The 16,864-nt window shown below is 40.5% G+C and overlaps 1 protein-coding gene across 1 annotated transcript; it reads right to left on the reverse strand.

Moving 5' to 3' along the window:
- Positions 1–277: 277 nt before the first annotated feature.
- Positions 278–16,333, reverse strand: LOC106606541 (uncharacterized). The gene is made up of 5 exons (XM_014202817.3): positions 16,199–16,333; positions 8,042–8,098; positions 7,260–7,383; positions 6,973–7,148; positions 278–5,252 (listed from the first exon to the last, which is right to left on the reverse strand). The coding sequence occupies exons 2-5, from the start codon at positions 8,042–8,044 to the stop codon at positions 771–773; spliced, it is 4,785 nt and encodes a 1,594-aa protein (XP_014058292.3). The 5' UTR covers positions 8,045–8,098; positions 16,199–16,333; the 3' UTR covers positions 278–770.
- Positions 16,334–16,864: the final 531 nt, after the last annotated feature.

Raw genomic sequence — 16,864 nt, forward strand, 5'->3', positions numbered from 1 at the left:
TGCTAATCTTATGAACTTTTCTTCATCAACATGTTTCAAAAGTCATCATTAAAAATACAGCGATGGAAAAAAAGGATTTCTGTTGGAAGTTACCCATGAGAGTTTGAGCTTTCTGTGTATATGATTATATAACTTGGTAAATGTTTATTTATCTAGATTTCAGTGATGAATATCCAATCAGAGGAATTCAAGCCTGTCATTTAATTCTACAGTATCGTATGGTTGTAGTCAATTATAAATTAGTAGTCGATCATCAATAAATGACAAAGAAACATAATGGATATATTAATATAATAGTTTATTGGAAAAAATATCTCATGAATAGTTTAATTACATTTCACTTTTCAACTATTGTTTTTGCTTAAAATGTAAAGATGACATCTTCCATACAGATTGTGTCCCCTTTGTGGGTGAAATAGGTCTGAATTGTGACAGATACAATACTGAGGCATTTGTAAAAATGAGTATACTTCCAAGTGAACAGAATTTGGGAAATAGTACCATCATTTAAATAGGTTTGAGTACACATAGTTCTAATGAGCACATTTTCCTTCATTTTGATGTCAACTGTTTAAATATAGATGTAGCATATGGATGAATACAAATATATCTGAGACAAATCTACATAAAAAAGAATGACATGTTTATGTTTTCTACATAGAAACAAATCACATCCTCAACATGGAGTCAACTGTAAACTCATGCACAAATGGAATGGTGCTTATTTACAAAATAGTTGCATTCATGTTGGTTTATCCCAAGTCTAAGGTTCACATGGCTGGAAACCAGGAATAATCTGCATCGGGATCTGTGATGTTCAGACCAAGCATATTGGAGAGGCTTATTGATATCCTGTTGTTTTCATCCGATGAGTCTAATGCATCTGAGGTGATTTTTGCTTTGAACAACTTCAACCGCTCCATGATGTTAATAGGTCCTGAAGGTGATGTCTCTTTCCCTCCTTCAGTCAAAGATACATTCACTTTAGACAAACTGACCTCTGTACTAGCTGTATCAAGGCCTCCTTCAAGCTTTGGTGTGTCAATGGCCTCAAAAATGGCAGCATCTTGGAGCGCACTCTCAATCTTGTTGTTCTGTGGAAGTCTGTGAAAGGTAAACATGGGTACTTCTACCTGACCACTCTCTGTTTCATCCCCACTCTGCTCTTCCTCATTGTCCATGTCAGAATCTTTATCTTTTGAGCCAGAGAATCTTAACCTTGGCCACTTTAAGTGCCATTTTAACTTACTTTTGTGAGTGTCATCTATTTTGATGTCAGGTAAATTGACATCCAAATCTGGTATGTCAACACTGGCCTCAACGTCAGGAGCAAAGAGACTCCGTCCAGTTGTACTAATCTCTCCCTCAATTTTGGGGACAGAAACTTCCACATCAGGCGCATTCACATCTGCACTGGCATCAAGTTCTGGTTCCTTTATTCTAGGTCTTGAGAGACCAAACTTTGGCATCTTAAAATTAGGCAGTTTTCCAGAGGGAGCCTCAATGTCAACATCTGGAGCTTTCAGCTCGACCTCAGGGCTTTTAATGTCTCCCTGCACACTCAGATCAATGTCTGGGACACTTACTCCAATCTCTGGGGTAGAGAGATTAAGATCAGAAGCATTCAATTCCACCTCAGGGCCGGAGAGGTCAGCTTTTGGTAAACTTAGATTTACATCTGGAGCACTGATATCACTTTCAACATTAGGAGCAGATAGATTTTGGTCTGCTTGAGGTACATCTACCTTTGGGGCTACAAGCCCAGTCTCAAGTGTGGGAACTAAAATATTTATGTCAGGTGCATCAACGTCAAGGTTGGGTTCCTCCAGTTTATGATTTGAAAGACCAAATGTGGGGTGCTTAAAATAAGAGAATTTGAATTTGCCTGAAGTGGCATCCGTATCTATATCTGGAGCTTTTAGATCTACTTCATATCCTTTGAGGTCAGCTTTAGGTGTGTTGATATCTATCTGTGGTACATTCACTTCACCCTCAAGTTTGTAGGCTGAACGATTGAGCTCTGGTGTTTTCAGGTCTAGATCATGAACTTTAAGGTCTACTTTTGGTAAATTCACATCAACCTCAAGAGCTGAGATGTCTAAATCTGCTGTCTTCGGATCAGCATCAACATTAAGGTAAACATTTGGGGCTTGAAGATCTACATCTAGTCCTTCAAGGTCCATTATGGGAAAACTGATATCTAAATCTGGAGCAGAGATATCTCCTTCAACCTTTGGGGTAGAAAGGTTCAGCTCTGATATTTGCAGCTGGTCGTTGGTGGCTTTTTGGTCAGCTTCAGGCAAACTGACATTGATACCTGGAGCAGCAATGTCTCCCTCAATTTTTGGAGCTGAGAGGTTGAGGTCCGGTGCATTCAGGTCTAGATCAAACCCTTGAATATCTGCTTTTGGTAAATTCACATCGACCTCTGGAACTGATATGTCTGAATCTTGTGTCTTAAGCTCAATTATTGGAACCTCAATGTTGAGATTAGGGGCTTTAAGGTCTACTTCAGACAAATGAATATCAAGACATGGAGCAGCGATGGCTCCCTCAATTTTGTGGGTAGAAAGATCAGGTGTTTTCAGCTCTATAACACAGGCTTGGCGGTCAGCTGTTGACAAATTGACATACACATCAGGAACAGAGACATCCAACTCTGGGGCCTTTAGATTAGCATCCAGGTTTGGTCCTTTAACTCTTGGCCCTGTTAAACCAAAATTTGGCAGTTTGATTTTAGGCAAATTGAATTTTCCAGAGGGAGCATTACGGTCAACATCTAGGGCTTGAAGATCTACCTCTGGACCTTTGATGTCAGCTTCAGGGAAACTGATACTCAAATCTGGAGCAGCGATGTCTCCCTCAATTTGGGGGGCAGAAAGGTCCCGGTCTGGTGTTTTCAGCTCTACTACAGGAGCTTGGAGGTAAGCTGTTGGCAAATTGACATCCAGATCAGGAACAGAAACATCCAACTCTGGGGCCTTTAGATTAGCATCCTGGTTTAATCCTTTAACTCTTGGCTCTGTTAAACCCAAATTCGGCAGTTTGATTTTAGGCAACTTTAATTTTCCAGACGGAGAATCAAGGTCAACATCTGAGGCTTGAATATCCACAACCTGTACTTTGAGGTCAATTTCAGGCAAACTCACATTGTGATCTGGAACAGCAATGTCTCCCTCAATTGCTGGTGCTAAGAGGTTGAGGTCTGCTGTTTTCAAGTCAATGTCAGGCCCTTTCAGATATGCTTCAGGTAAATCAACATCTAATTCTGGGGTGTTAAAATCAGCATCTACATCAAGTTCCGGTCCTTTTACTTTTCTCATTTTTGGCCATTTTATTTTCGGCAACTTGAATTTTCCAGAGGGCGCATCAAGGTCTACATCTACATCTGGTCCTTTGAGGTCAGCTTCAGGCAAACTGACATTGAGATCTGGAACAGCGATGTCACCTTCAATTGCTGATAGGTCCAAATCTGGTGTCTTCAGACCAGCATCAACATCAAGGTCTGGTCCCTTCACCTTATGTCCAGACCAGTTAACTTTGGGCATTTTAAAAGTTGGAAATCTATGTTTTCCAGAGGGTGCCTCAACGTTGACCTCTGGTGCCTGAAGATCTACATCTGGACCTTTCAAGTCAGCTGTGGGTAAATTGACATCGACATCTGGTGCACTTATATCCCCGTAAATGTTAGGGGTAGAGAGACTCATGTCAGGTACAGTCAGATTAGCATCCAGATCCATTTCTGTCTCCTTCACCTTTGGACCATGGAGTCCAAATTGAGGCTTCTTTAGGTTGAACAACTGGAATTTTCCAGAGGGAACATCAATGTCAACATCTGGAGCATCGTGGTCAGCTTTGTGTAAATTAAAATCTACATCTGGTGCGTGTATTTCTCCATCCGTGTTTGGAGTGGAGTGATTCAAGTCAGGTGCAGACAGGTCAGCATCTATGTCTACTTCGAGTCCCTTAACCTTGGGTCCAGAGTGTCCAAACTTTGGCTTTTTTAGAGTAAGCCATTTGAATTTCCCTGAAGAGGGCTCAATGTCCACTTCTGGTGCGTTAAGGTCTACTTCAGGGCCTTTGATATCTGTATTTGACAAATTGGTGTCCAAATCAGGTGTGTCAAGACCTGCATCAACATCAGGGACAGAGAGACTGAGGTCAGGTACCTTCAGATCTGCATCAACATCTGGAGCTTTTATCTTTGGTCTAGAGAGCCTGAACTTGGGCTTTTTGAGTGTCGGGAACTTAAATTTGCCAATGGGAGGATGAATGTCAACATCAGGGCCACTCAGCTCTGCTTTGGGTAAATTCAATTCTAAATTTGGGGTGCTCATCTCACCCTCAATCTTTGAGGTAGAAAGATCAACGGTTGGTTTCTCCAGGTCTGTCTTAACACCAGGGGCTTTGACTTTAGGCCCATAAAGACCAAATTTGTGTTTCTTTAAATGAGGCCATTTGAATTTACTCGAGGGAGCCTCAATGTTGATATCTGGAGCATGCAGATCTACCTCAGCTTTTGGTGAACTCAAATCTACATCTGATGCACTTATCTCTCCATCAATGTTGAGAGTGGAGAGATTCACGTCAGCTGCAGACAGGCCAGCATCTATGTCGACATCAGGTTCCTTCACTTTTGTTCCAGATAATCCAAACTTGGGCTTTGTTTGAGTTAGCCATTTGAATTTGCCTGAAGGAGCCTTTATGTCAACATCTGGAGCTTTCAAGTCAGCATTTGGATTATTGAAATCTACATTTGGGGATTTAATTTCCACACCAGGGGCTGAAATCTTCAGGTCTGGACCAGGGCCTTCTAAATCTCCTGATATGTTCACGTCTCCCTTTGGTGCTTTGGCTTTTATGTGTGGTAGATTGAAGTGAGGCATTTTTAATTTCTGATCCTTGTACTTAAATCCATTTGTCTTAACCTCTGGTTTCTCCAAGTCAAGTGATGGATCTGGAGTGCGGAGCTTTGGTATTAATAGACTGTCTTCAAGGCATCTGAGGGTGCCATCGAGATCTGCTCCTTTTATTAAAGGCCTAGACATTCCAATGGTGGGCATTGTGAATTGTGCAGCACCATCAGTTCCAGGTGTGTCCAATGTCACATTGGGCAATTCCCCATTCAAAGTGGGACCATTGATTTCACTCTTCAACCCCCCTTCAGCATTTAATTGTCCACTGAGGCCATCGACCTCGATAGTTGGTGCCTCAACTGATTGCTGCATTCTGCTGTAGGTATCCTTGAGCATCTGTAGACAAATAAATAGTAAATAAAGCATAATGCTATGTGGTACTCAGTGGGCAAATATTAAGGTATTGATCCACAATACATTCTTTTATTACCTTCAGAAAGTATTCAGACCTTGACTTTTTCCACATTTTGTTACGTTACAGCCTTATTCTAAAATGGATCAAATAAAACAAATTCCTCAGCAAACTACACACAATACCTGATAACAACAAAGCAAAAACAGCTTTAAAAAAATAAACAGAAATATCTTATTTACATAAGTATTCAGACCCTTTGCAATGAGACTCAATGTAGCTCAGATGCATCCTGTTACCATTGATCATCCTTGAGATGCTTCTAGAACTTGATTGGAGTCCACCTGTGGTAAATTCAATTGATTGGACATTATTTGGAAAGGCACACACCTGTCTATATAAGGTCCCACAGTTGACAATGCATGTCAGAGAAAAAAACAAGACATGAGGTCGAATTGTCCGTAGAGTGCCGAGACAAGATTGTGTCGAGGCACAGATCTGGAGAAGGGTACCAACAGATTTCTGCAGCATTGAAGGTCCCCAAGAACACAGTGGCCTCCATCATTCTTAAGTGGAAGAGGTTTGGAACCACCAAGACTCTTCCTAGAGCTGGCCGCCCAGCCAAACTGAGCAATCGGGGGAGAAGGGCCTTGGTCAGGGAAGTGACTAAGAACCCGATGGTCACTCTGACAGAGCTCCAGAGTTACTCTGTGGAGATGGGAACTTCCAGAAGGACAACCATCTCTGCAGCACTCCACCAATCAGGCCTTTATGGTAGGGTGGCCAGACGGAAGCCACTCCTCAATAAAAGACACATGAAATCCCGCTTGGAGTTTGCCAAAAGGCACCTAAAGACTTTCAGACCATAAGAAACAAGATTCTCTGGTCTGATGAAGCCAGGATTGAACTATTTGGCCTGAATGCCACGCGTAACATCTGGAGGAAACCTGGCACCATCCCTATGGTGAAGTATGGTGGCGGCAGCATCATGCTGTGGGATCTTTTTCAGCGGCAGGGCCTGGGAGACTAGTCAGGATCGAGGTAAAGATGAATGGAGCAAAGTACAGAGAGATCCTTGATGAAAACCTGCTCCAGAGCACTTAAGACCTCAGACTGGGGTGAAGGTTCACCTTCCAACAGGACAACAACCCTAAGCACACAGCCAAGACAACGCAGGAGTGGCTTCAGGACAAGTCTCCGAATGTGCTTGAGTGGTCAAGCCAGAGCACGGACTTGAACCTGATTGAGCATCTCTGGAGAGACCTGAAAATAGCTGTGCGGTGATGCTACCCATTCAACCTGACCGAGCTTGAGAAAATCTGCAGAGAAGAATGGGAGAAACTCCCCAAATACATGTGTGCCAAGCGTTATACCCAAGAAGACTCAAGGCTGTAATTGCTGCCAAAGGTGCTTCAACAAAGTACTGAGTAAAGGGTCTGAATAATTATGTAAATGTCATTTTCCAGTTTTTTATTTTTCATAAATTAGCTAACATTTCTAAAAACCAATGAGCGGAAAAAAATGTCTAATCAATTTTAGAATAAGGCTGTGACGTAACAAAATGTGGAAAAAGTCAACGGGTCTGAATACTTTCTGAAGGCACTGTAATTCTTCAAAACTGAAAAGAACCTTGGAACTATTATGTCAGCATAGTGCAATGACTGCTGGCATAAATCATGAAGTACATTTGATTCTGACACTTACATCCCCAGGATCTTTGAGGCCACCATCCAATGAGCCGAGACTGACGCTGGCTTTCAGATCCTGCTTTGTCATAACTCTCATGTTGTCATTGTAAGGCTCCATGATCTTGAGTAATTTCATCCTGTCATCTTTACTGAGGTGGTTCAGATTGATGGTGACAGCGACAATCTCATTGTCTAAAAGAGTAGAGAGAAGAAAAAAGTTGTACTAATAATTATCTATTATGATTTGCATGTTATAATTATGAATGTTTTTGATCATAAATTAACTTGTATGTGACATTTTACCTTCTTTTAAGCCAATCTTATCAGTGTCACTAGGGTCTGTGATTCCAGTGATGACAACTCCTCCTCTTTGTGAATCTTCCAGGACCAAGCTTTTGGAGTAACGTCTTTGCTGACTTTCCCCATTCTAGTAAGATGTCAAATAAAATGAAATAACAATTGTAGTCACTGTCATGAAGCAGCACCCGTTTGTAACAGTTACATTAGCATGTGTGCAGTATTCATCCAAAGTGGCCTAAGAATCTGGTAAAACAAATTATCTGTATGGTTTGAGGCTCTGATTTTTTACACTGTGAATACACCCCAGGATAGATTGTTCTCGTAAAAACAAGCTGACTCCCTCTTGGCTCCTGCTCTTTAAAGGGGCAATCTGCTTTTCAAGCATTAACAAAGAGTTCACCTGCCATTATTATTGTAAAAACCTGAGGGATGGGGCTGGAGAAATGTTATCACTCTCAAATTCATAGATAGAGCTATGGTTACAAGGACTGACCAGCCATGATATAAACATTATAGTTTAAAATATATTTTGAGACTATACAGGGTTTGTTTACAATGATATTGTTTACTAACAATGAAGTAAAATGTGCTTATATTTTTGGTTCTGATGGATTATGACAGTTGACCTAAGCACACAAGGCACATAAGTTATATTCTTCATGAATCAATGGAATATATAATTTATTTAAGTACAAAAATGGATATACCAATCTCAAATTGTCTTTTTAATGGGAAGCATGAAAGGTTATAAAATGTCAGGGAATGTTATAAATGATTTGACTCACCATGATTTCTGAAGTTTATTTACAGCGGCATATCAAGAAAAAGGTCCTCACTATAACCTGTAAAAACAACAACAAAAAAGAAGTGAGGTACAGTTTGTCTTTACTATCAGTTTTTAATGTGAATGTATAAGCAAAACTCCCTCTAAAATAAGACATTTAATCTTACAGGGTTTGATGTTGCTCAACAATAAAATGTACATTGAAAAATCCTTAAGGAGGATTTTCCCCTATCATTTTGTAGGGGCCAAATTAAAAATGTATTTCAACTTTATATTTTAACTATTTTTATTGAAGGGTAGCTTTGGAATTATTGCATTTACTAGTTACAAAACTGCCTCACATTATTATAATATCCGTATGTGGTGATATAGCTGTTAATGAAAACTTTTGTGAGGTGTAGCTAACAGAGAAAAACCACATCCTCTTCCAGCTCGGTGGGTGAAACATCCACACACAAACACAGTTGCACACAGTTGCACACAGTTAATGCATCTCTGATCAGACTTACACCTAAACAGTCTTTGCTAGACTTTTGCTATGTCACAAGATAAGGCAGGAGGTGGGATGAATGCTTGAGCATTTCACAAATGGAGTGTGATTTACGTACAGAATAATATGAAATGCTCTGAGACCAGGTTGCATAACTTAACATGTAAAAACCAACCAAAATAGTCATTGGACTATGTCTGTTGAAAGGTATCATCAATATTGTTATAATGACAATAATTATCTTGATAACCACTCGAAAGCTTTTGACAAAGCTCTCTGCCTTTAATTTACTGCTGGCTGATTGACAGAGAGAGTGACAGCGACACCCACACACAGACAGCCGCACGCCTTAGCAACCCCAGGAATGGCCACTGCCAGGATGCTCAGGGGAATGTTTCCCAAACAAGTTGGTTTAGATGCACGATAGCTTACATGCCATACTTACTACCACAGCCACATACTGCCACACCCACTACTCTCATGAATGTCAACGTGTTCACCTGCATTGTGATACTGAGGGTTTGGGCAGCATGTCAGAAAGAGGGAATGGTGTAAACTGAATTATGAGTGCCATGATATTGGCTTCAAAACATTACATTATTGTACCAGAAGGGGCGGACTGGGACAAGAATCCAGCCCAGGCATTTTATCCATACCAGCCAACATCACTGTGCACGCTGCCAACTCATCCACAGCCATACACACACATCCCATCCCCATACCCTACTTGGACACAGGCAGTAGTGCTGACACATAACATTGGCAGTACAGTATGGCGTTTCTCAACAATTGACAGTACCAGTGACTGACTTCCTCCTCAACTTTTCTTTGTACAAAACAATATATTTTTTACTTTTACCCCCCAATTTCATGGTATCCAATTGGTAGTTACAGTCTTGTCTCATCTCATCACTGCAACTCGGGAGAGGCGTACAGACGTACAGACTCAGGAGAGGCGATGGTCAAGAACCATACGTCCCCGAAACACAACCCAAACAAGCCACACTGCTTCTTGACACAATGCCCACTTAACCCAGAAGCCAGCCACACCAATGTGTCGGAGGAAACACCGTGCACCTATCAACCGTGTCAGCGGGCACTGCGCCCGGCCCGCCACAGGAATCGCTAGTGCACAATGGGACAAGGACATCCCTGCTGGCCAAACCCTCCCCTAACCCGGACGACGCTGGGCCAATTGTGCGCCTCCCCATCGCGGCCGGCTGCGACAGAGCCTGCACTCGAACCCAGAATCTCTAGTGGCACAGCTAGCACTGTGATTCAATGCCTTAGACCACTGAGCCACTTGGGAGGCCCTCCTCAACTTTTTTAAGCAGCTCATGTTCAAAAGAAACAATATGTAAAAACACAATATGTAAAAACTGCTTAAGCCTTATAAGGCTTATCAAACAGACGTTATAAAAGCCAAGCTAACGACTTAGGCTATATTGGAAATTAGTACCTGTTATACACTATATATACACAAGTATGTGGACACCCCTTAAAATTGTAAGCAAATCCTCATAGCAATGTTCCAACATCTAGTGGAAAGCCTTCCTAGAAGAGCTATTAATGCCCATGATTTTGGAATAAGATGTTCGACGAGCCGGTGTCCACATACTTTTTTCATATAGTGTATGTGTTCCCTTGAATCAACACCTACCCTGAGTGTTAATTACAGTCCAGACTAACATTTCCCCTGGTGTCAATGGTCAATATCTTTTACAGTTGGTGGCACTAGTCCATGATTTGGGTAATCATCTTTTAAAGTCTTTCATAGTCTTTCATAATTATTCTAAAGTGTAATGAATAAACTACTGTGGTATTCAAGGAATAAGTTGTTTCATCTAACACGTCCAAGCAGGAATGCAGAGATTTAGCTCATACATTTAGCTCAACAGTAAATTATTGCACCAATAAGTGCAGATAGAGCAGCTTGCTATGGAGCACGCAAGCTATTTACATGCATTGGACAGACGAGTGTAGGGTGCGAGATGCGACTGAAATTTTGCAGGTGGGGAGAGAGCGAGAGAGGGTGGAGGAAGAGGCTTGGCTTGAAGTGCTGGGCATCTTGTTGTTATGACATGTATTATCTGAATTCGGCCCACAGAATTATACCTACGGAAGAGCTGCTTCTATGAAGGATCTTTGAATGTCTTTGAACTTCAGAGAGTTGGCTTGATATTGGACCCGCTGGCTAGCTAGCTAGTACGGGAAAATAAAAAAATAAAAAAATACAAATAAATGTATGAAATATGCATTCACTACTGTAAGTCGCTCTGGATAAGAGCGTCTGCTAAATGACAAAAAATGTAAAAAAAAATGTAGCTAGCTAACAAGGTTCTGTGTGCAGAGTGGCACCTGAATTTAAATAAAAACATGTCTTACCTTTTTGTTGTTAATAAATCCAATGTGAAACGTGATAACTATAGTATCCTTAACCAGCTTTGAAAAGGTTAATCCATTCTCTAATGAAAAATCTCTCTCCCTAAATTTCTGAATCACGCTTGCAACATCAGCAGGTTACTAAACTATGCTTTGGAGGGGGAGGGGCAGGTTGCCTACACGCGCACACACTGGCAAAGATTTTCAGCTGGCTGGCAGGCAGTCACTGGAATAAGTTTCAGAGTGAGGGCTTCGCATAGGAGCTTTGTTGTGTTTTTTGTGGGACTGGAAACAAATGCCCGGAATGTAAAAGAACGTTATTAACCGGTTCCCACACTTTTAAAATAATGGTTCTGGTCCAGAACAGTATAAATTACTTTCGTTTGCGGTTCTGATTCTGTTCCTTGAAAAATTCCATTCTTTTCTGGTTTTTGGTTCTGTTCCATGAATCGGTTCCAACCCCTTGTTTTGAGTGAGGTGACAATGTATACTGAACAAAATGAAAATGCAAAATGTTCATATGAGGAAATCAGTCAATTTAAATAAATTCATTAGGCCGTAGTCTATGGATTTCACATGACTGGGAATACAGATTATGCATCTGTTGGTCACAGATACCTTTAAAAAAAGGTAGAGGCGTGGATCAGAAAACCAGTCAGTATCTGGTGTGACCACCATTTGCCTCATGCAGCACAGCACATCTCCTCCACATAGCGTTGATCAGGCTGTTGATTGTGGCCTGTGGAATGTTGTTCCACTCCTCTTCAATGGCTGTGTGAAGTTGCTGGATATTGGCGGGAACTGGAACACGCTGTCATACACGTCGATCCAGAGCATCCAAACATCCTCAATGGGTGATATGTCTGGTGAGTATGCAGGCCATGGAAGAACTGGGACATTTTCAGCTTCCAGGAATTGTGTACAGATCCTTGTGACATGGGGCCATGCATTATCATGCTGAAAAATGAGGTGATGGCAGCGGATGAATGGCACGAAAATGGGCCTCAGGATCTGTTCACGCTATCTCTGTGCATTCGAATTGCCATCGATAAAATGCAATTGTGTTCTTTGTCTGTAGCTTATCCCTGTCCATACCATAACCCCACAGCCACCATGGGGCATTCTGTTCACAACTTTGACATCAACAACCCACTCGCCCACATGATGGTCATTCACATGGTCTGCGGTTGTGAGACTGGTTGGACGTACTGCCAAATTCGCTAAAATGACATTGGAGGCAGCTTATGGTACAAAAATTAACATTCAATTCTCTGGCAAAAGCTCTAGTGGACATTCCTGCAGTCAGCATGCCAATTGCATGCTCTGTCAAAATTTGTGACATCTGTGGCATTGTGTTGTGTGATACAACTGCACATTTTAGAGTGGCCTGTTATTGTCCACAGCACAAGGTGCACCTGTGTAATGATTGTGCTGTTTAACCTGTTGGGGTGTAGGGGGCAGTATTTTCACGGCCGGATGAAAAAACGTACCCAAATTAAACTGGTTACTACTCTTGCCCAGAAACTAGAATATTCATATTATTAGTAGATTTGGATAGAAAACTCTCTGAAGTTTCTAAAACTGTTTGAATGGTGTCTGTGAGTATAACAGAACTCATATGGCAGGCAAAAACCTGAGAAAAATCCAACCAGGAAGTGGAAAGTCAGAATTGTAGTTCTTCTTTTGATTCTCTATCGAAACTACAGTTTCTGTGGGGTCACGTTGCACTTCCTAAGGCTTCCATTGGCTGTCAACAGTCTTCAGAAAGTTCTTTCAGCATTCTCCTGTCACTGGGCAGATAATAGGAGCTCAGTCAATCAGTGGACTGCCTGGGGACAAAGGGATTGGATATGCGCGGTCCCGTGAGTGCGCCGTTCCTTCTTTTTCTTCTTGAATGAATATGCTATTGTCCGGTTGGAATATTATCGCAATTTTACATTAAAAATACCATAAAGATTGATTTTAAACAGCATTTGACATGCTTCTAAGTACGGTAATGGAACATGTTGACTTTTTGTCTCTGGTACCGCGCTCGCGCGTTATGCCTTTGGATAAGTGATCTGTACGCATGAACAAAACGGAGGTATTTGGACATAAATATGGATTACTTCGAACAAAAACAACATTTCTTGTGGAAGTAGCAGTCCTGACGAAGATCAGCAAAGGTAAGAGCATATTTATAATACTAATTCTGAGTTTAGGGGACCCCAAACTTGGCGGGTGTCTGTATAGCTTGCTGTGATGGCGAGCTATGTACTCAGAATATTGAAAATGTGCTTTCTCCGTAAAGCTATTTTAAAATCTGACACAGCGGTTGCATCTAGGAGTAGTCTATCTATAATTCTTTAAATAATTGTTATATATTTTGTCAACGTTTATGATGAGTATTTTTGTAAATTGATGTGCACATTCACCGGAAGTTTTGGTGGGAATACATTTTCTGAACATCACGCGCCAATGTAAAATGCTGTTTTTGGATATAAATATGAACTTTATCAAACAAAACATACATGTATTGTGTAACATAATGTCCTAGGAGTGTCATCTGATGAAGATCGTCAAAGGTTAGTGCTTCATTTAGCTGTGTTCTGGGTTTTATTGACACATGTCCTTGCTTGGAAAATGGCTGTGTGATAATTTTTGTCTATGTACTCTCCTAACATAATCTAATGTTTTGCTTTCGCTGTAAAGCCTTTTTGAAATCAGACAATGTGCTTACATCAAGGAGAAGTGTATCTTTAAAATGGTATAAAATAGTTGTATGTTTGAGAAAGTTGAATTATGACATTTTGTTGTTTTGAATTTGCCACCCTGATATTTCACTGGCTGTGTCCCGCAGGTGGGACGCTAGCGTCCCACGTAGCCCATAGAAGTTAATCAGCTCTTGATATGCCACACCTGTCCGGTCGATGGATTATCTTGGCAAAGGAGAAATGCTCACTGACAGGGATGTAAACAAATGTATGTATGCACAAAATGTATGTGCATATGGAACATTTCTGGGATTCTTTTATTTCATCTCATGAAACATGAAACCAACAGTTTCCAAGTTACGTTTATATTTTTGTTCAATGTAGAATGTGCTCTTTTTATTTTATAGGCACCCTTTACTTTTTTTATGATGCATGATCTTGGCTGTCTAACTGATGACAGAGTCGAAGCAAGTCTAGTATAACCAAGAAATTGCACAAAAATAAATGCAAAATACAAAATCTTAACAGGTCCGCAAGCTGCCAGCCATTCACCTTTTTCAGTTTTTATTTTTATATAAAACAAATATTTTTGTGTGTGTCAGTTTCGACCTGCTCACCCAACCAAAAAATGTACCAGCCCTTCGGGCATTTGCCAGAATTGCCAAATAACTAATCTGCCCCTGTCCACCAGCACAAATGCATTCTGTGAAAATGTAAAACCTGAGGACACAAAAATTCAGTTATAACTTTTTACTGGTCTCTTTTTGTTTCATGAAAAGGAAAAAGGTTTTCAATCTCTGACTAATACTAGAGGTAAAAGAAGAAGTAAGACAGTTGAAGAAAGTAGGTAGTTGTGGCTTTATTATTGTGGCTTCGTTTAAAGGCCAGAAAGAATCCTACATGAATGGCTTGGTATGTAATTCATATTGTAGATTTATATCACAACAAGCAACACATTCCATATGTAAGGGAGGTCTATGAGACAATGATGGAAATAATATTGCATATTTGATAATAATTGTATGGTGGCTTCATTCTCATCTGACCACTATGGAGAATGTAATACAACAGCAACACCTCAAACAGATATCAAGTAACAATGGTACTATAAAAGACACTATGGGCCGGTTTCCCGGACAGATTAAGTATAGTCATGGACTAAAAAGCTTGCTCAATGGAGAATTTCATTCCAGGACTAGGCTTAATCTGGATCTGGGAAACCAGCCTTATATGTTTGATGAATAGTAACCCACAAGCAAAATCCACTTCATTGATTTATTTACAGTTCTGGGCATTAAAGTTTATTTTTCAAAATGCCTTGCAAGGGTGATGCCAAGTTCATTAGAAACCATCCAACAGCAATAACCCATGTGCTGAAATACATTACTGAAATATGCCACTACCACTACCTACACCTACACATCGATATAATCCCCATAATTTCACAATGTTCAGATAACACAACAAATTTGCTCAGACGATGACTCACAAACCCACAACCAGACAGCAATTATGGGTGTATCTTCAGGAAACTAAATGGATCGAAACAACTACACTAAAAGCACAACAAATAAAACAACCATCCTTTCTTGCCACATCTTCAAATGAAGCTGTAAGGTTACACAGGTCGATATTTACTTTTCAGATATCTACATGTTTTCTCATGTATATTTATTTCAAGGAAATGAAATGAGGGACTATTTAATCTGAATAGCAAGACATTTAAAATGGAATAGTATTGCTGCGAACAGCAATGAACGGGGTTCACAGGATGACAGAAAGGACACAAGATCAGTTGGAAAACAAAGCAAGCACTCTATAATGTATGCATATTCTTTTATGTGCAATTATGAGTTGAAATACAAAATCTGAAGTGAATCGGACATAATTTATCAGGAGAAGAGGATTTTTAGTATTAGCGTTACAAAGAATGAATTGTTAACCCAATGAGCTACAGACTTTTGGGTTGTACCATTAGATTTTTCTATTTATTCTGCATTCATTGGTACCAACCATTAGTCTGTGTTTAACGGGGGCTGAGTAGAGTGATGTTAGTGAGACGAGGGGCCCGGTTCTTTTTATAAAAACGTCTGTATGGTTTGAGCTACAAACTATTAAAAGCTTTCTATGAAAAGCTGAGACTCTCACAAACTATATAATGCTCACATGCTACACAAGAGTCATTAGAAGGTAAGGGGTTCTTCTACATAGAAGATAATAGGAAATCCAAGGACATTGTGTCTATAATACTGTAATAAGCTCACATGTTTGCTGTCACAAATGCCAAACTCCACACAGTTGTCACTGACTAGTTGGATATTCACCTTTGTCAATAAAACTCATGAATGTAACTGTTTAGGGCTGGGGTCTCAGGACTTATAAGGTTCATTCTATTACCAGTTGACACAGCAGAAACAAGAGCACTAAATTATGATTAAAATTTCCATTGTACCATCAGCACGAATGACATCAATTTGTTAAATATCTTATTCTAATGGCACCAAAAACCTTATAATGTGGCCGCGTAGCTCATATACATATATGCTGGGCCTGTACTGGGCTCAGATTTGGGTATAGGATGGGAAGGACTCACCTTGTGATGCTCGTAGATGCGTCCTCTGAAAGCCCAGGCAATGTTGTCTCCTCTGTACCTTAGCTGTTCTGTCAACCTAAGAGGATCTGTGTTAAATACATTGTGTTAAATGCTTTCTCTGACCGCAACCTGAGCTGTATAACAGGTTAGGCAGCACCTAGACCGCCTCCCCAATGCCACCCCAACCCCCACTATGAACTTTTTCACAGGGAGAGGGATGTCATGCACATTTACAGGGCTGGTGACAGCCGAAACCTGCCAAGAGAGTGAGAGAGAGAAATTGAGATTTAGAAAGAGAGAGAAAGAGGTACACACCACCCGTCCTTAACCAAGGTTTAAGAAACAGAGCCCTGCAATAATTGCAAAACATGCATCTACATCCATCAACATATGAATGCATATGCATATGCATATGAATTCTCTGTCTCTCATACGCACACACTGCCCACAGCTCTGGAGAGATGAACGGAATCCAAAGATTCTGTCATAAGCCATTTATCAGTGTTTTTGCCATCTTCTACTGTATCTGACTGACCTGTATAGTGAAGGGAGGCTGATGTTATTTTGAGTGAGTTGAACTTGATTGTGATCTCTCAAAAAACTGCTCATTATCTTCAATATCCTGATAAAGTATTGTATTTTTGTAATTTCAACTTCTTTTGGAGG

Source organism: Salmo salar, chromosome 01 (genome assembly GCF_965601325.2).
Source record: "Salmo salar chromosome 01, fSalSal1, whole genome shotgun sequence".
Lineage (NCBI taxonomy): Eukaryota > Metazoa > Chordata > Actinopteri > Salmoniformes > Salmonidae > Salmo > Salmo salar.

What these genes read in the sequence shown, in the direction of transcription:
- LOC106606541 (XM_014202817.3), bottom strand. An exon ending in TAAGATTGGCTTAAAAGAAG is followed by an intron (nt 7,149 to 7,259) that starts GTAAAATGTCAC and finishes CTACTCTTTTAG; the next exon opens with ACAATGAGATTGTCGCTGTC. An exon ending in GCCTCAAAGATCCTGGGGAT is followed by an intron (nt 5,253 to 6,972) that starts GTAAGTGTCAGA and finishes ATTTGTCTACAG; the next exon opens with ATGCTCAAGGATACCTACAG.